Here is an 18,117-nt window from a genome sequence, read left to right as displayed (position 1 = left end):
CAGGCGACGAGCTGAGTAATCGGGTTGTCTGTCTATGGAGGGGGCGGTCTTAGATTCCAGAGGAGGATCCGAACAACGAGGATCAACGGTGACTGAAATGAGTTACTAACGCCGGATGTTCGAGGAGTATGACTTCCTTCCAAGGAACATTATTCGGCGAAAGGCCTGTCCGTTCATTGCGGATCAAAAGACTCTCGAACGACTTGGAGCTTGTAATAGATGACAGACGTGGATGACCATTGTCTTCTCTGTTTGCATGGAATTCATGCCAGGGGAAGTCTAGTGTGAAAGTGATCCTCTGACGACAGGGGGTTGATGGTTGTCATGTAGGATTCGTGGCTGTGGCACCGCACCCGTTTATCTTGCCATCCCCTGTCAGCTACTACTTAGGGAATGATCCTCTACCCGACGGCCGACGGCGGACTGACACCAATCGAGCAGGACATTGAATGCTCATGTGTTCCAAGTGTGTGTATGCATCTATGTATGTCCGCTCAAAACCGAGTGATATCCCGACCAAAAAAGCTTGCCAAAGTCCAATGAATTGGCACGAGCACCTTATTTCTCCAACCCATAGCCAATTGAGCGTAGTAGGATCTCCAAAGTATCCAAGCTGCCCAACCTGCCATACGACTTTTAGGACCTGCTACATCTTCTCTGGAGCGATCTACCAAAGCCTGCAGATCAGCATGCTACCTTTATTCTCCCATTACTCCTCTCCTCTCGACATATCGATTTTCACAAAGATGTATCACCTGAGAGGAAGAAGACCATGCGGGGATAGAGCGTTAGACTCACCCTCGAATTTCCAACGTATACCATACTTCCCCAATTCTTCCACTCGAACCCTGGCTGAGACTCGAGTGTCTGACCACGTCCATGAGCGTTCAGTGCCTTGGCAAGCCACTTTGCTTGCTGAGTAGCCACTTGGGCCGTGGCTGGGAGAGGTGGACCATCAGCCGGAGTAGCATTATCTCCGATGGCAAACACGCCTTTCAGACGCTGTCCCTCTGTATTTACAACACGTTGCCATTTGTCGACCAGGATTCTTGCAGATCAGCTGGGATATATGGGAGGGAAAGGAGAGACTCACGCTCGGGAACGTTCGTGCTTCTTGACCGGAAGCGAAGCGATGAAAGGATTAGGACACAGACCGGTGGACCAGACCAATAGACCATAAGGATCTGAGTATAAGCAATATACCTCGTAAGCAATTGACGTCAAGATTCTCACGTCGTTCCTTTCCATCCAGCTCAACCCAATCTTCTCCCATGGCAGTGATCGAAGAATTAGGACGAATGGTCACCCCGTCCCTATGGAATTTCTTCTCTGCGTATGCCCTCAAACTCGCATCGAAATTAATCAAGATACCGGGAGCGACGTCGTATAAGGTGATACGGACTTGGTCTTTCAGATGAGGATATAACCGATAGACGTCACGATGAACAAAGTCATGAAGTTCGGCGGCCCATTCAACTCCTGTAGGTCCTCCGCCGACGATCTTGAAAGATAACAGGGCCCTTCTAAGTTCAGGAGAACATGTTGGTTCTGATGCCTGTTCAAGACATTCCCTACAAGTAAGTCTAACCCCGATATGGTTAGTTGAGGGGACAACTCACAATAGACGTCTTCTGATTTTTCGAGCATCTCTGATATCTTTGAGGAAATGAGCGTGTTTCTTGACCTGCGAATTAGCATACACAATTCGATGATAGAGTACATTCACTCACCCCAGGGATCCCGAATGATGCAGAGTAACAACCAACCGCTATGACAAGTTTATCATAAGGTAAATTATAAAATCTCGGAGGAAGCAACACATGATCAGCGGGATCATTGTCCCCGACGACCGTTGCCATACCACGTTGTTGTGCTCTGTGACGTGATGATACAGGAATCATAGTGTCAACGTTAATGTTTTGTCCTGAAGCGGGTGACTGGATTGATGGGTGACCGGGATGATTGGGGTGAGTACGAGCAACCATGGCTGCTAATTCTGCGTGTGGTGGAGTTACGGATGATTCTATTCGAAGTTCTCTTCGTTCAAAGTCTGAAATCTCAGCTTGCCAGTTTTCGAGGTGGAATGGATCACTGACCTATACTATCCGCCCACCCTTGAGCATACTCCAGACCTTTTATACCTCTCACAGGCTCGGTAGCGCATCGAAATTCCAACGTTCCTACCGAGGTAGACGCTAGGAAAGGGGTGAAGGAGAAGTAAGATACCGGTGACACCAAAGTTACTATCCTTCAGTCCCGGTCATATTCCCTTCCTAGAGTTACTTACCATCATAGAGTGATTTATCAACACGTCTTGTTGAATCAGCTGAAGTCATCATCTTGTCAATTGATCTACTCACCTGGCCAGATTATACCCTGCCCAACCGCTGCCGAGAATGACAAGTTTCTTCTTAGCTTGTATTGTGGTGCTGTATCGAGAGATGGAAACTCTACTTGTGCCAGCTATGACTGACCCTCGCAATGAACTGAACATGTCGGAAAACAAGAGCAAGGAGAGGTATCCATGTTGAGGTCCATGACTGTTGTCTACTTGTATAAAGCCTTTCCGTCCAACTGTTCTGTCCTACTTGAGAGTTGTGCGGAAAACCATTGTCGGCGTTCCGGGCCGGCTATCTTATCGTGATCGACGGGTAAATTCGGGCGCAGAGTTCTTCAAGTATCAACTCGGAACAAGTCGCTCATCATGACGTTTCACTTTCTTCCGCTGTGCCGTGGAGACCTGAGAGATGAGGACTGTACCGCTGGGAGTTCATCAGTTTCCGGCAAATCAAGAGAGAGCAAAAGAAATTCCTTAAAGTCCAGACCTGCATTGTCCAGGTCTGATTGAAAGAAGTTTAACACCGGGCGATGATGCAAGGTGACGTTTGACCTGATGCATACAGATCATAAACCTACGACGAACAATCCCACATACAAATATTCGATATTGCTACCCAATCTTCTATAAAATACGCGAAAACTTTTGATGACGCCGGCAGGGCTTGCCTCACCCTCAACTTTCGAGGCTTTAGAGGAAATGACGGAAACTCGGATTCTTCTTTCCGTCTACCAAAGCTGAAGTAGGTACATCCAAACTTGTCCAGTTGACCCCTTGAGCTTTGTTCCTTCTCTTATTGTCTATGACCATGTACATTCGCAAGCATCCGAGGTAAACGATACCAGTGCCTGCAATAGCGGCGGAGACGATGAGAGGGGTGACGTAGTGAGGTGCGAATCTTTGAAGGAAAATGTTGGCCGTCACGATACCACCAGCGTTAGAACCAAAGTTCATGACACTTGATCGGAAGGCTTTCGAGTTTTCTTTGGTGGTGTTATTCTGAGCGAAACTGTATGGTCAAATGACAGCCGGTAAGTGGAGAGATAACATACCTCTGGAAAAGACAAGAAGGTACGAAACTTCCACTGGCGATTAACTGCAAGTTAGCATTGGCTTTGCCTGTGTAGAGAGAAGACATACGAAGGTGCAGAAGTAGCCAGCTTTGTGGTCGGTGGCGGGAAGACAAGCGAGTGTGATAGTACCGATCACGACTAGAGCTGCTTGTTAGCGCGAAAGAGATTTCAAGGACAGGCCGACTCACCATTGGCACACATGACATGGAATGTACGTTCTCGTTGTCTGTCGGAAGACCACACGAATAACCAAAGAACAAAAGTTGCACAGGAGTAAGGACCGACGGTAAGAAGGTTGGTTTTGACGGTGGAGAAACCGAATCGTCCGACGATTTGAGTAAGAAAGGTCGAAGCGGTTTGATTGGCAACACCATAAAACTAGCGCAGGTCAGTACATTGATCATGATGGCATGGGGATAAAATGAACTTACGAGACAATAAAGACCCCAGGCCCAAGTCTCCCATTCCTTGGCCGGTTCAATCCACTCACGCCAAGTGAGTAAAGAGCCGACCTGGTTGGAGGAGTCTCTGAGAAGTCGCATGACACCAGCGGTCTTTTGAGCTGGAGAGAGAAAACGAGCCTTATGAGGGTAGGTGGGTAAGACGGCACTAAAAGATGAGCTTCTCATTTAAGGTCACGGAGGAATAGACACACTATGACATACTGGCGGCAATCAGGGTCAAACCTCCTTCGATCAGGAAGAGCAATTGCCATCCCTTGAGCTTGGAGTGTACCTGGAAAAGACCGTAAGAAAGTAATCCGGAGAAGGCACCTGAACCATGAGCTGTGAAGTCTTGTCACTTCTAATGAGTCCTCACCTGACACGGCCACCTGGACGTTAGCACTTGACATACCTACGAGGGTACCAAAGACGTACCATGCTATACCACGCAGCCATACGTTTTCCAAGCTCGCTTCGAGTGTAGAAACATGCACTGGGGTTGTCAGACGGTTCAGAATGGGTCGCACGGGACTCACAGGTACATGATGAGGGAGGCACCAAAGCAACCTTCGAAGATACCGAGGAGGAGACGAACAGCTAGACATTGTGCAAAGCTGATTTATCAGCCACGAACATATGACTGTAGAGGAGAAATCTGACTGACTTTTTCACCGCGGCGTTGCACATAGCCATTACACCCCATCCGGTCATGTACAGTGGTAACATGATGTGGGCACCATACTTCTTGGTCAAGAACGTTCCTGGGTACGCGCACACGCAAAAGGGAACGTAGAAGACGGTCACTGGAGACATTAGCAAATGCGGATGCGGCCGGAGAGCATTAGACTGACACATGATGTTGTATTGATTACCATGGAAATGCAGGTCGGTGCTAGAACGGGTCAGTTCGGTCCCCCAGTCTAAAAAGATGGCTCACTCCAAGTGGTCTGACTTGGCATTTGAAACGTTTCCTCTGTCCAGACTGAATGTCAGCGAGATTATCATAGAAGAAGGATCCAAGGACGGTGGCAAAAGGGTATCCCTGACGTATTAAGCTAAGGAAAAACAAACTCACGCGCTGAAGAGATACATGAGCATTGCCATCTGAGATTCGTAAGCTAACCGCTCAATTTCTACGGAAGACAAAACACTTACTGGCAAGATACGCAGATCATAGGCACGGAGTACCGAAGCATCGACTTTCTCGTCAAGGATGTACGCCGAGACTACGAAGGATCAGCAATCAACGCTCATCATTCAGCGGAAGAAATGCCTCACCTTCATCCGAAGTGAAACGGTAGTCACCATCAATTCCGGCATAATCCATCGGGATGGTGACATGAACACCGACGTCGGTTTCATATTTGCTTGACGCAGAGTCTTTCAGTTCTTCGGACATGATGAGATCTTGAGAAGTCTACAAAGGTCCAGTTCTGTGGGATTTGGATTCCCTTCTTTAACTCTAGCCCTCAAGTAGTTTTTTCGACCGACTGACAGGTGGAGGACATTATGACGCTTGTCAGACTTTTCAACGGTCGTTTGCGAGGCGATAAGTGCAATCTACCAATTAACGGGTAGACCGAAGATAGAGTAAATCACAAAGACGGCGATCGCGGTTGGGTTCAGGTGGATCTTCCCCCCCATCACATGCGCTCTGGGGCGTCTGCTTTTCCTCTGATCTGACTCATCGTGTGCTTTCTATTCGACGGGCGATAGTCAGAGGCGGAGGGGGGAGTAAAAAGATTACGACTTGGTAGGCGGGGCCTGATTGTTTCGGTGATAGCGATATCGTTCCTGATCAATCGACCGGATGATACCGAGTTGACAGGCGGGGTGTAGGTATCCGTGGATCAACTTAGCATTACCCCACACTCTGGTAGGAGACTTACCTCCGTGTCTTTTGGGTACTGACCATCTCGGGATTAGCGACGTTATGCGTTTTGAGTCTTATTCTGGTTCCTCTACAAAGGCTCGCGATCTGCGTAAATGTGGGAAAACGGACGAACTACTTTTGACTTTGCGATCCCAACATGCCTATTGCCGTGAACACCATCCCTCCCCTACGTCCTTATGTGGCTCCACCAGAGACCAAGGCGGATATTGAGTATTGTAACTTGCGTACTATCGATTTGTCAAAAGTGGAGTCATCCGTAGAGTCTGAAAGAGAAGAAGTTTTCAACGAGTTCAAACGTGCCATATCAGAGGATGGATTTCTCTACTTGGTCAACTTTGGTCTTAGTCAAGAACAGGTGAATGCCCCCCTGGCTTACTCGGATGAAGGCTTATATGACAGATCGATCGTCAATTTGCAATCGCCCAGCATGCACTGATAGATGGTCACATGACAGATGAAGAGAAGAAAGATCTCGAGTGGAAATATCTAAATACCGTGAGTCTCTTCGGTATTCAAGGTAACCTTACTGATCCCCAGGGCAAGTATACAGGTTACAAACCTCGCGGCTATTGGGACATCGCAAAAGGTGTCAAAGATAATGTAGAATCATTCAATTATTATTCTGAAACCATGTGTGATGGTCCTCATCTACCCGCTTGTCTACGTCCATACATTCAGGACATTGTCGATTTCAACGTGGTGAGTGACAATCTACTTCAAGAGAAGATGATTGACCAGTCAAGCACCTTCACGAGTACATCAACAAGCTCTTGTTGAAAATGTTATCAAAGATGCTTGAGCTGCCTGAAGACTTCCTGTGGAACGAGGTTCAATCACATAACGGGCCCATAGGTGAAGGGTATTTTCGACAGATGATGTTCCATCCTACCACCGCCGAGCGTAACAAGGCCGCAGGGAATGTCCAAATGCATGGGCACCAAGGTGAGTTTTCACGACGTCATAAGATTGACGCTAACCTATAGACTATGGCATAACCACTCTTCTCCTCTCGCAACCCATCGCCGCACTCCAAGTCCTAGGAAAAGACGACAAGTGGCGATACGTCAAATACAAACCCGGTGGTATGGTCGTCAACTTGGGCGAAGTGCTAGAGTTCATCTCGGGTGGTCATCTACCTGCCACTCGTCATCGAGGTGTGTAAAATGTTCCACCAAGGTGTACAAACATCTGACTTGCAGTCTCTGGATGTCCTCCTGATCAATCAGAATATTATCGTCTGACAATCGGTCTTTTCTGTGCGGCGAAGAATGATGTTTCTCTTGCGCCCCTCACCCAGTCTCCTCTCTTGCAACGGGAGGGGTACGTCAATCGATTCGAACCGGGTACGGAAGGCGTAGTCGACGCTACAAAGGTATGTCTGCATGTCAGTGATTGAACCGCGTCTGACCAGATCAGATCCCCACCGCTGAGGAATGGCGTGTTGCTCGTGTCCTTCGATCTCAGACACAACCTGAAGATATCGTGGTGACGAATGGAGTTCGTTACAACAGGCAATACTTCAAGGGCATTTACGTGCTTGAGCCGGTATAGTAACTTGTACGACTACTTGTACTCTACCAATGGCCTGGTCATGCAAGGTGTCGCCGTAGATGCCCTTGCGATAAGCTAACTTGTTCAACTCAAATTGCTATCCGTTTGAGACGATTACGGTAAAATCTCAGGACAGACACAAGTCACCGAAGCGGTCACTCCCTTCGGCAAGATGATACAACATGCATAGATTATCGTAACGCCTGATACGATCACATCAACCCACCATCCGAAGGAAAGAATGTTAATCCGACTTGAGGTTCAGCGGGATGTGTTGGTTCTTGTGAGCCCGCCAACAATCTACTGATATACTCTACCGCTTCAGGATCGAGTTCCAAACCCTCCAAGCCCAACAAACCGGTCTCTTGAGCCGCAACTGCCGATGGGTCGAAGAAAGATGACTCGCCAACATGAAGGGGTCTAAGCATGCGAGTGAAGCTCGTCCATACGTCTCGATATATCATGCAATATCGGTCGGGTAAATGATGTCGAATAGTGAGGTTTTCGAGAATTGCCAATCCATCCTCCACGTCTGAATCTGTCAAGAATTCCGGTGTAAGTTTGATAGCATTAGGACATTCTGGTGCCGCCCTATCTCTTGTCAGCGTGATACGGAAAGAGATTAAATGGACGCACCAGGAACAATACATCAGAGTCAAACCACTTATGAAGATCATTTGAAAACCTGCCCAACCTGGCATGATATCGTCCGCACGATCATTTCGTATCGCAGACAAACCCACATGTATGGTCCTTCTAGCTGCACCTAGACAAACGTCTAGTACGTCCGGAGCGGGGTTAGGAAAACTTGGACTAGGTCGATGAAGTAAGACTGTGGCTTGGTGAAAAGCCAATTGAAGGACATCATGTTCTATCGTGTCTGTTTGAACCACCAAGGGTGTGGTTTGAGCCCAGGTGACCAGTCGAGCTTGTATCTGCATCACACGAGCAGAAGTTTCAGCGATGGGTGGGGATGGTCGATCTCTAGGTCGTCTGTGGGATCAGCTACATATTGGCTTTTGACCAGGATGCCACAGCTCACGTCGTGTAGACACATTCCAGGACTTCACCAAGTAGACTGCGTTGTTCTATTAGATGCAAGGAGGGTCGTAGATCGATTTGCCATGCTTCCGCCCGGAGAAATGGTTGTAGTGCTGGAGGGACCATCAAGACTGAGTCTCGAGGAGCATATTGATCGATCGCTGCTGGTCAGTACGAGTACTTATAGGTGTTCAACAAGGAATGACTTGCCTTCTCGACGTATGGAAAGGACTCGACAACAACCACTAGCAATGAGGCGTTCAAGTGAATAGGTGGACCTTGGATATCAGCGTTAGCATCAAATCGGAGAGATAGTCGAGAACTCACCACCATAACTTCCGTCTCGACTCATTTTCAATCTCCTCACTACCACCACGATAACGATGTCGATGAAGACCCAGCTCAATTCCGATACGTGTCGCATGACCGATGATTTGCCAACAATTCACCCCTGGTGTTTCCCATGACCGTAATCCGTACAAACATAAGAGAAGGAGTACTCGGACAGTATCATAAGACCCTTGGGCCAGTATTGCAGTCATGAGACCCAAGGCGGCTCGAAAATACTCGGCCGGTGTATATTGATCTGGGGGAATAGGGCTTGAGAGAGCGAAGATCATGTTGAGAGTGAACCGACCGAAATCATCAGGTTGAGTACCTCGATCATAAACTGAAGATAGGGTTTCCGCTAGGTGGTTAAGATCGAGGAAGGGGTACCATCGATGGATTCGTTGAGTATATCGCGTTATATATTCTACAGCCAGACTACGAGGTGGATAAGGTGCTCGACTAAGGGTCGATCTGACTGGAACATCTTCTACGGTGATGATAGGTTCGTCTTGTTCTTCTAGTCGAAGTGCGGTACATATCAGTCGGGTAAGGGTGACACCGGACATACTCCCGACTAAACAACTTGTCAGCGATTGTGAACGATTTCAGCAGATCGACTCACTATAAGACCCGTTTGCACGCAAGCTAAGCAACCCAACCTCCTCGACCAGAGGTTCTGACGCATACTCCTTGATAGGTTTCGGTTGTAAGATAGTGCCCGTTTTGACTCCTCCTATCCACTCTCCAGCTTCGTAGGTATGAGCCACCAGACCATGTAACCATTCAATCCTTTCTTCAAGCTGTGCGACATGTTGTTGTGTCCATAATACACACTCTTCGATGTTACAATCTTCTAATCCGGTCTTGCTACATGGACCGCAACGTGGTAATGCTCCATCACATTTTATCTTTCGTGCTTGACAACGGTTGCAAGCTTTGGCCAATCTAGCTCCTACTGGAACCTGACTGCTGTCCTGGGGTCTCAGTTTTGTACTCGGTGAAAAAGATGTATGGAAGGCTCACGGACTGAGTGGTCCTCATACGATACTCAGCGGGCATATGCGTGATACTCAAGTCGGAAGCGAAGGAGCATGAGGGCGATGAAAGTGTGTAAAACCAAGAAGAAGACGGTTATATAAGTAGGCCTACATGAATTCCCCGGAATCCCGGTGAGTGAGTTACTTACGGGATAGAAGCAGAATGCGGACGACATCTTTCATGACATTGACTCTGCACTACCCCCCTAACCTCCCACGATTACCAACATGTTAATGACAGGATACTCACCATCAGCAACTAAGTAGCTGTTGGCTGCAGCGCATGTAGTAACTTAGCAAACTCAATATGTTGTACTCAACATCTCTATTCCTGTTCGGCCGGATCCGACTTGGCCACGACAATCACCCATAAACCAAGGCGCCCAGCTGTTCAACAAGGCTGCTGGCGATATGGTCGATCCCCGAGGCGCCTAGTGCAAGGTCTCAGCATAGTGATGGCTCCATCGCAGCTATGAACGCTTAGCTGGGGCGTGCTCAAAACAAGAGAGACACAAGGGTCTTTGGGGAAACGGACGGTTCCGCCCATCAAGTGAAAGGTCGGTCGTGGTATCGTCCCCCATCGTCTGGCTTTCGACATTGCGACTGCTTGGCTTGAATAATGCATCCCAGGTAATCAAACTCACACACTCTCGGATATCGATTCAGCGTCACAATCTATCACCAACCACATCGGCTCTCGATGCTCTGACTAGCCTACCATTACCGTGGTCGACCTGCACATCGCATGCTTGCCATGATTAACTTTCGATCAACAGCTTCCTGATCTCTCCAATGACAAACTCGTTCTTTTCGTGATGAACGGCGTGATTGGCGTCTGGTACAATGTGCAGGATGGAACCTGGGATGAGGGAGTGGATAAGTTTAGATTGACCTATCCGGCACTGGTAAGCACAAATATCTCATCTCACATCTCCCACTCACTCGGAGGGCAAACCCAGTCATTCGCACCAACCACAATCAAAGTCTTCGCCTTGACTTCCCCTAATTTATCACGGAAATCGAAATACTTCTCTTGCTCGGAATAGAGATCATCTACTCGTCAGCTAATGATAGACTTGCCTGACGTAAAACTACCCACTATGCGTTTCCGCCCTGTAGATCGTTCGTCTGTTCTTCTCCAAAGCAACATCCGGATCATAATTCTCATCGACATACAAACGATTGAGTAAGAAGAATATCACACGCATCTCGTTATCGTCGATAAACTGGGTGAAGACCGTGTTGAGCATGCCAACGGAAGCAAGAGGAATAAGGTGCAGGCGTTTCTTCCAATTCTCTATCGCTTCCGCCTCATCTAATCCATCAGTCGGTATCACCAGAAACATCTATCTCATGATCCCACTCACGATGATGCGATGGTGCGGTCCCTCGAAGAACCAGATGCGATACCCAATCCCCATAAGTCGTCACGTATTCCTGGGCAATGAATCCCCCGAAACTACCTCCGATGATTATGACCTTGCCGTCCCCCACGAAGGCCTGACGGAGAGACTGAATATCATCGACCAACTGACGAAACGTAAACGGTTTAGTCAAAGACGACTGTCCATGCCCACGCTGGTCAAACGACAAAACCCTATAACAATCGCCCAAGGAACGATATGCGTTGAAGTCGCTCTCGTGGGTTCCCAGACCTCTACCACCATGAAGAGTGATGATCAATGGGGCTTCCTTCGGACCTACGATACGATACGCCAACGTAGCGCCGTTGATATCGATGAATTGCAAAGGAACGCTCATGATGAAAATATTGAGAGGTTATCGATGTGCTGTGAATGTCCCAGTTGATCAATGCCCCAATTTCAGCCTTACGTCTCAAAGCTACTGACAAGAGTCAAGTGGGCAAACCCGACCGATAATTGCAATCGTTGAACAGGACACAACATGGCATCATGTCATTCGTGCATGTTGCCATGTTGACATATAACTTTCCCCTCTGACACACATATCGCAAGTACGGAGTCAATTCCGCAAGAATAGGGAAGACGAGGTCGAGACCAGAGCGACATTCAGACGAAAGTGTGGTATCAATGCCGCTTCGGCGCTTTCTATCGCTCCTGGTCGATATATGGACCTGACGACTGCCGCACCATGGCGTCTTGGCGGGGAATTCCAGAAGCGTCACTGCTTCTCAAATCGGCGCCATCGATTCCATTCTCTCCTTCTACCCTATTCTACGAGGCCCATAATCTGATCTGCCCAGACAATGTCAACATTGAAGTCTTGCGTGCTTTGTCTATCCTCGAGCGCAAGACTCCCCCTCTTTCTCTGATTGACCTGCCAGTGTCTGCACGTATAAAATGATGCATCTGATTGGCGAGGATCGAGAAGATATTCGACACCTACTGGACTGAAAATTTGACAAGATGTCCGGTCTCGTTCCCGATTCCATGCCAGAGGTCTCTGTTTTCATCGATCCGTATTCTGGAGGGGCCAAACCAGACCTCGAATCCAAATCAAAGAAAGGGCCATGGCAGAAATTTGTGTCTTTCATCTGGGATGCGTAAGTCCTCACATTTCTTCCACCCGCTTGGAGTCTTTCGCTGGCTCGAGTACCAACATGATTTGCCAAAGTACAATAGCTGACAGTCAAGCGATTTCTACGATAAATCGGATGCCGAGCGTCGTCTTGTCTTCAAGCTCGACTGTTTTTTGCTCCCCGCCCTGACCTTGGGTTGGTGGGTGAAGAATCTCGACCAGAGTAACGTGGGTTTGCTCGTCCCTCCTCAGACGCCTTTGCTAATGGTCTACAGCTGTCTCGCGCTTATGTTTCCGGTATGAAAGAGGATCTCAACATTCTCGGCAACGAATATACTTACATGACGACCATCTACGCCGCCGTCCTAGCCGGCATGCAACTGCCGAGTAATTTTATCGTCATGAAGGTCCGCCCTGCACTATTTCTAGGTCTTGCGGAAATCGGTTGGACAATCTTCACTTTCGCTCAGGCAGGCGCTAGGTCTTATCAAGCCATGTGAGGTTTTGTTCGTAGGGATAACATCAAGCTGACGGATCAGGTACGGTTTTCGATTTTGTATCGCCTTTTTTGAGTCTGCCTACTACCCAGTGGCATACTTTCTACTCGGTCAGCTCCTCATACTCTCTCACGCATAGTCACCGACCGCAAAGATTGGTACACTCGTCCTAAGCTCGCCAAACGTGTCGCCCTGTGGTACATTGCCCAGTCTGCTGGGAGCGCCCTTTCTGGTTTCCTTCAAGCGGGTATCTATGAAAGTATGGACGGTTTGTCGGGTTTGGCTGGCTGGAGATGGCTTTATGTCATCTGCGGTGTCATCGTGAGTCTATCCAGGTTGAAAGTGATCCATCTGATTGTCATTAGAGTCTCCCCATAGGAATATTGATCCTGACCTTTGTCCCAGATTTCCCTGATACCACCCGCTCTTGGTATCTGTCGACGGAGGAACGGGAGTTAGCCAAGCGCCGCTGTGCTCGAAACGGCGAGTAATCCTCCCTTTCACTCACTCCATTTGCTCTTACCTTGTAGGAACGGACGCCGTCACTGGGAAGATTGACAAGGCATCAATTATCGCAACGATTAAGACTTGGAAATTTTGGTTGTTGGTTCCTTGGTTCACCGTCTACGCATTGTCTGGTGAGTACATATTATGCCAAGTCTTTCAAGTGACCATCATCGCTGACTCTGACAGGTCTCCCGAAGGGTCAAAGCGGTGTCTACCTCAAAGCCTTCAATTATAGCGTCAAGTCTCGAAACATCATCTCTGCCTTTGTTTCCTTGATCGAACTTCCATCTCTTGCCCTGTACGCCTACATCTCGGACCGCACCGTTTGACATGGCCGTGGCTGGTGGATTCTTGTCATTCAGCTCTGGCGTCTATTCCCCGACGCAGTTCTTGCCTTTTGGGGTACGAGCAATCACTTGCGTGTCTCTGCGTTCTTGATCAGCGGTACAACCGATGTAACTCCTCTTTTCTTCGCTTGGGTATCCGACATTTGCAGAGGTAACACAGTTCAACGAGCCTTCATCGTTGGTTCCATCACCGCCTTTTGGTACGCGTGAGTCGGTCATATTATCTTTCGAACGTGAAGAAGCTAATCTATCAGGACTGATGCCTGGATTGAACCTATCATCTACCGCCAGACTGATTCTCCTCGCTTCAAGATCGGTTTCCAGACGTCTTTTTACCTCAACATCGTTTCGGTAGTGATGCTCGTCGCCATGTCGATCCTTCAACTACGAGACACCCGTGCGGAGCGTCGCAGGGAGTTGGAAAAGCAACGCGAGGTCGCTTCGGATCTCGTAGAGGAAGAGTCTGAAGCCAAGGTGTAGTGAACGCAATTAGTGTTTTGACATTGTCCGATTCAACTTGAACGTCACTTGGGCGACTATGAGAGATATGCAATACTTTTTTCTTCCCCTGTGCAGCTACTCGACCACCTAAGCATTGGAAGACTTGACGCAAGAGGTGATGAACACGGTTAAAAGGGCCATGGCATCATCTCCCGTGCGTTTGATTTCCTCTAGAAAACGGAGAGATCCGATCGGTTCAGAAATGGAAACAACACCCTGAATGCCAAGCCAACCGTCGTCGTCGTCTTGTTGCTATGTCGCCATCACCGCCTCAAGTGTGCTCATTCTTCTTCACAAGACTCCATGATCAATTGACACCCACGTAGAAGACAACTACCCCGAAGAAGTCGGCTCGCCATGCCCGGTTGTTCTCTCAATGTCCACTCCGTGGAAACCCCGCTTCCCTCGAAGGGCGACGGAAGTCAATCACTTCTTATGAGACCGCTCATGCCGCTGATTGACCAAGCCATCGTCTTAACCCGATACTCGGTCCTGCTCCTTTTATAGGTCAAATCAGGGATCTCGACTTGACCAAGCTCTGCTACCATGTCGTCTCCATCTCAACCTCTGTACCCACGATACCTACCCACCCGCAAAGAGGGCTACACACCCACCGTCAATATCCCGTACTTCGAAGCGGACGAGCGTGGTCTGCACGCTGATCCGGATCTTCCTGCTTTGGTCAATGAGAACACCAAGATGACACTTGTGACCCCTCGAGTGGGTACCGAGATCTCGGGTGTGCAGCTTTCTCAACTTAGTCCGGCTGGTTTGGATCAGGTGGCTCTCCTAGCCGCTCAGCGAGGTGTGGTCGCTTTCGTGAGTCTTCATCCCGTTTTCAAGTCAACGACTAATGTGATAGAGAGACCAAGACTTTGCCGACATTGGGACTGATAGACAACGAGAAATTGTGAGATACTTTGGTCCCCTACACTTGGTAAGTCCGTTATCGTAATAAGGGCACTATTGGCTGACTATGACATAGCATCCTACTATGGGCTATCCGGAGGGCACCGGACCCGAATTTCACGTCATTTATGCTGATGAAGAGCAGTGAGTTCCCGCTTTTCTCACCTGAGTGATCCTTACGATTCTAGTGGTTCTCTTCGAGATCTCCTTGGCCCGCATACCAGCTACGATCTCTGGCACGTCGATCAAACTTTCACCCCCAACACTCCCGGTACCACTTTCTTTTGGGTTCTCGAGTCTCCAGTGTCAGGCGGAGGAGATACTGCTTTCACCAACCTAGCGGCTGCGTACGAGGCTCTCTCTCCGGCTTACCGCTCCACCTTGCATGACCTAGAACTGCATCATACGTCGGCCTCGGTGGGAGAGATTGGTCGAGTCGGTCAAGAACGAGCCCTGAAAGAAGCCGTCAACACCACCCACCCGCTCGTCATCGAACACCCTGTGACAAAGAACCCGGTGTTGTTCATCAATCCCACCATCGCCAGGTCCGTCGTTGGTTTCAAGCCAGAGGAGAGTGCGCATCTTCTCGACTTTCTCCACAACCACATAAAAAGTCTTGACTTTTCCTGCCGATTGAGATGGGAACCGGGTACTGTGGTCGTTTGGGATCAGGCGAGTAATCTTTTCACAATAGTACTATGACTCACTGACTATTTCTAGCGTACGGTTGCACATTCAGCCGTACCGGACTTTGCAGATGGTTCTAGACGACATATGGTCCGTATGATTCCGTACGGGTCCAAGCCTAAGGCGGTTACGGTACCGAACTAGGTCCTCTATGCATGGCGTGACAGGTACATCACAGAGGTGAGGTCATTTGACTCAGCGGATTTGCTACTGCTTGATTCATGTCTACTCATGCATGCGATGCTACCCCTCCCCTACTCACACTTCGCAGTCACGCGCTCGATGTAAGAACCCTTCGATCCTCTCTGGCCATCAAGGGAAAGAGTGAGGGCGCCGTACATGCGTGCGATCCAGGGGGATAAATAGCTACAAACCTGTGTGCCTCGAGGCCCTGTTTGTAAGACGCGGCGCACGATGAGTAACCCGTGGTCAGTACCGATAACTCAACAACTCGCTGTCTACAATGTAGAGAGGCAAAAGGAAAAGAAGAATATACGTATCATAGAAAACTACTCCTTATATCCACAACTGAGTCCTCCAGAGGAATCAGGGGTAAGGGGTAAGTGTCAGAGGAACAATACGGTACGGCTATCAGGCTACAACCTCCCCTCCCCTCGAAAAAGCGACGACCTCGGCGCTGTTGGATCCACTGGTCTCAAGTTCCGTGCGTGTCAAATGTCATGTCCTATCTTATCTTATCTTATCCTATCCTATCCTATCCTATCCTATCCTATCCTATCCTATCCTATCCTATCCTATCCTATCCTATCCTATCCTATCCTATCCTATCCTATCCTATCCTATCCTATCTTATCCTATATTCATCGATGAGATCCCCAGGATCTATCGTGTCCTAAATCCGTCGATAAGATCCCCAGGATCTATCGTATCGTGAACTATCGTGATCACTTGTGATCTGCAGGATCGTAAATCGTAAGTCATTTGAAAGCGGAAAGGTTGGACGATTTATCGGGAAGGGTGGTTTATCAAGAGAGTGGTTTATCAAGAGGGTGGTTCATCAAGAGGGTGGTTTATCGGGGGTGGTTTATCGAGGGTGGTTTATCGAGGGTGGTTTATCGAGGGTGGTTTATCGAGGGTGGTTTATCGAGGGTGGTTTATCGAGGGTGGTTTATCGAGAGGGTGGTTTATCGATAGGGTATAATGGAATGGGAATTATCGTAGCTTCTCCCAAGATCCCCAGGATGTATTGTGTTTCCAATCGTGAGATCACCAGGATCTATGGTATCCTTCATATATTCCCTCATTGACCGTAGCAGTAGTTGTGGGAGATGACACATCTGAATCCGTACTCATCGATGTAGGTGTAGGTGTACCCAACAGGGGGAAGTCTTGGGGAATGTGGTTCTCTGTCCATTAAGGCATCATCATCCAACACAGGTACTATCATAGGGATTGTGAGGATAGGTTCTCCAACTCTTGGTTCTTCAATCTCTGGGAGCCAAGGTCTTTTCATAGTCATTGTTTGAGTGATCGGTGGAAGTGGACTTGTTGGAGCCGACATTTAACTCGGAAAACGTGGGATATCCAACAGGGGTATGAGCGTGTTGTTTGCAGGGATGTTGTCTTTCAAGAGCGGTGAAGTAGAGAAAAAGCTCATATGGGGGAGACTTCCGAGTATGGTTTCTCTGATAGGTGGTATGGAAACCTTTAGGTTGTGGGAGTTGATATCTTCTAAAGTGTGGTACCCACAGAATTGTTTATGAGAGGGGTATTGGAACTTCTTAGCGGTTGCAGTGGAACAATCGGAAGAAATGGAGGTACGATAGCTGGGGGACTGCGACTTTTTCAAGGTGACGGAGTGAGATCTTTCCGAGTTGGGTGGAGAGTAAGGGGTGTAGCAATGGTACTTAGTGGTGTTGATGTGACAATCAGCGGGCATTGTGATCGATAGTTGTAATATGTGAGAGAAAAGTGAGAATGAATTGAAGAGTGGGTGGGGGAAGTTGTCTCAGACTCCATCTTTTGGGCTACTGTCACAATCATTGTTTCTTCTTCTCTACTGACCGATGGTCAACAAACCTCGGCTAACTACGTTGTCGTGGGGTGTCGATGTCTCACTGAGACAGGGTACTCAACGGGGAATTGCGGCTAACTACGCCGTGGTGGTACGTCGAGTGGTAAACGACAAGGTGATCGTCAATGAACTACGGCTAACTTTGCCGTGGTGTGTCGACCTGCTGAGTGGTAACTCTCCTTAACTCGAAGGTGGTAGCTACTGAATATATGTAAGGTGACCGACCGGAGACGTGACACTCCGGAGCGTCATGGCCACAATCATGACGCACGGAAGAGATGACACTCCGGAGTGTCATGTCTCGGGTCGGTGACCTTCCGTAGTGTCAGTTGCTTGTACCTTCGAGTTTAGGAGAGATGTGACTCAGCAGGGCGTCTTGGGTAGGAGTTGTGACCCGTCAGTTATATAATCCCATGTAAGAGTCCCCG

At 48.6% G+C, this 18,117-nt stretch overlaps 7 protein-coding genes across 7 annotated transcripts; 3 read left to right on the top strand and 4 right to left on the bottom strand.

Annotated features, from left to right (window-relative positions):
• Positions 1-494: 494 nt before the first annotated feature.
• Positions 495-2,504, bottom strand: TREMEDRAFT_45240 (uncharacterized protein; the record flags this gene model as incomplete). The annotated part of the gene is made up of 10 exons (XM_007006673.1): positions 2,361-2,504; positions 2,288-2,313; positions 2,097-2,243; positions 1,939-2,050; positions 1,731-1,803; positions 1,620-1,684; positions 1,234-1,571; positions 1,094-1,184; positions 799-1,048; positions 495-677 (listed from the first exon to the last, which is right to left on the bottom strand). The coding sequence occupies exons 1-10, from the start codon at positions 2,492-2,494 to the stop codon at positions 495-497; spliced, it is 1,419 nt and encodes a 472-aa protein (XP_007006735.1). The 5' UTR covers positions 2,495-2,504.
• A 375-nt stretch (positions 2,505-2,879) lies between these two features.
• Positions 2,880-5,572, bottom strand: TREMEDRAFT_72183 (uncharacterized protein). Its single transcript, XM_007006839.1, has 15 exons — positions 5,133-5,572; positions 5,010-5,080; positions 4,930-4,958; positions 4,792-4,836; positions 4,706-4,746; positions 4,519-4,657; positions 4,391-4,468; positions 4,290-4,347; positions 4,231-4,243; positions 4,067-4,184; positions 3,843-4,020; positions 3,600-3,789; positions 3,479-3,555; positions 3,391-3,434; positions 2,880-3,347 (listed from the first exon to the last, which is right to left on the bottom strand). Exons 1-15 carry the CDS (start codon positions 5,251-5,253, stop codon positions 3,029-3,031), a joined length of 1,521 nt encoding a protein of 506 aa, XP_007006901.1. The 5' UTR covers positions 5,254-5,572; the 3' UTR covers positions 2,880-3,028.
• Positions 5,573-5,884: 312 nt separating this feature from the next.
• Positions 5,885-7,144, top strand: TREMEDRAFT_33907 (uncharacterized protein; the record flags this gene model as incomplete). The annotated part of the gene is made up of 6 exons (XM_007006645.1): positions 5,885-6,103; positions 6,148-6,243; positions 6,286-6,444; positions 6,492-6,690; positions 6,732-6,902; positions 6,948-7,144. 6 exons carry the CDS (start codon positions 5,885-5,887, stop codon positions 7,142-7,144), a joined length of 1,041 nt encoding a protein of 346 aa, XP_007006707.1.
• An 828-nt stretch (positions 7,145-7,972) lies between these two features.
• TREMEDRAFT_64398 (uncharacterized protein) lies at positions 7,973-9,729 on the bottom strand (the record flags this gene model as incomplete). Its single annotated transcript, XM_007006699.1, has 7 exons — positions 7,973-7,993; positions 8,043-8,292; positions 8,342-8,501; positions 8,560-8,618; positions 8,668-9,244; positions 9,293-9,644; positions 9,694-9,729. 7 exons carry the CDS (start codon positions 9,727-9,729, stop codon positions 7,973-7,975), a joined length of 1,455 nt encoding a protein of 484 aa, XP_007006761.1.
• Positions 9,730-10,465: 736 nt separating this feature from the next.
• On the bottom strand, positions 10,466-11,468 carry TREMEDRAFT_33836 (uncharacterized protein; the record flags this gene model as incomplete). The annotated part of the gene is made up of 4 exons (XM_007006635.1): positions 10,466-10,599; positions 10,650-10,760; positions 10,807-11,022; positions 11,075-11,468. The coding sequence occupies 4 exons, from the start codon at positions 11,466-11,468 to the stop codon at positions 10,466-10,468; spliced, it is 855 nt and encodes a 284-aa protein (XP_007006697.1).
• A 626-nt stretch (positions 11,469-12,094) lies between these two features.
• On the top strand, positions 12,095-14,037 carry TREMEDRAFT_64396 (uncharacterized protein; the record flags this gene model as incomplete). Its single annotated transcript, XM_007006698.1, has 10 exons — positions 12,095-12,231; positions 12,323-12,434; positions 12,482-12,702; positions 12,746-12,813; positions 12,843-13,024; positions 13,109-13,157; positions 13,234-13,341; positions 13,397-13,446; positions 13,573-13,763; positions 13,812-14,037. 10 exons carry the CDS (start codon positions 12,095-12,097, stop codon positions 14,035-14,037), a joined length of 1,344 nt encoding a protein of 447 aa, XP_007006760.1.
• A 567-nt stretch (positions 14,038-14,604) lies between these two features.
• On the top strand, positions 14,605-15,798 carry TREMEDRAFT_69718 (uncharacterized protein; the record flags this gene model as incomplete). Its single annotated transcript, XM_007006838.1, has 5 exons — positions 14,605-14,877; positions 14,921-14,995; positions 15,044-15,111; positions 15,156-15,639; positions 15,688-15,798. The coding sequence occupies 5 exons, from the start codon at positions 14,605-14,607 to the stop codon at positions 15,796-15,798; spliced, it is 1,011 nt and encodes a 336-aa protein (XP_007006900.1).
• Positions 15,799-18,117: the final 2,319 nt, after the last annotated feature.

This window comes from Tremella mesenterica, assembly GCF_000271645.1.
Source record: "Tremella mesenterica DSM 1558 unplaced genomic scaffold TREMEscaffold_11, whole genome shotgun sequence".
Taxonomy (NCBI): domain Eukaryota; kingdom Fungi; phylum Basidiomycota; class Tremellomycetes; order Tremellales; family Tremellaceae; genus Tremella; species Tremella mesenterica.
Note: the sequence above shows the minus strand (reverse complement) of the source record. Positions and strands in the feature narration are given on the sequence as shown.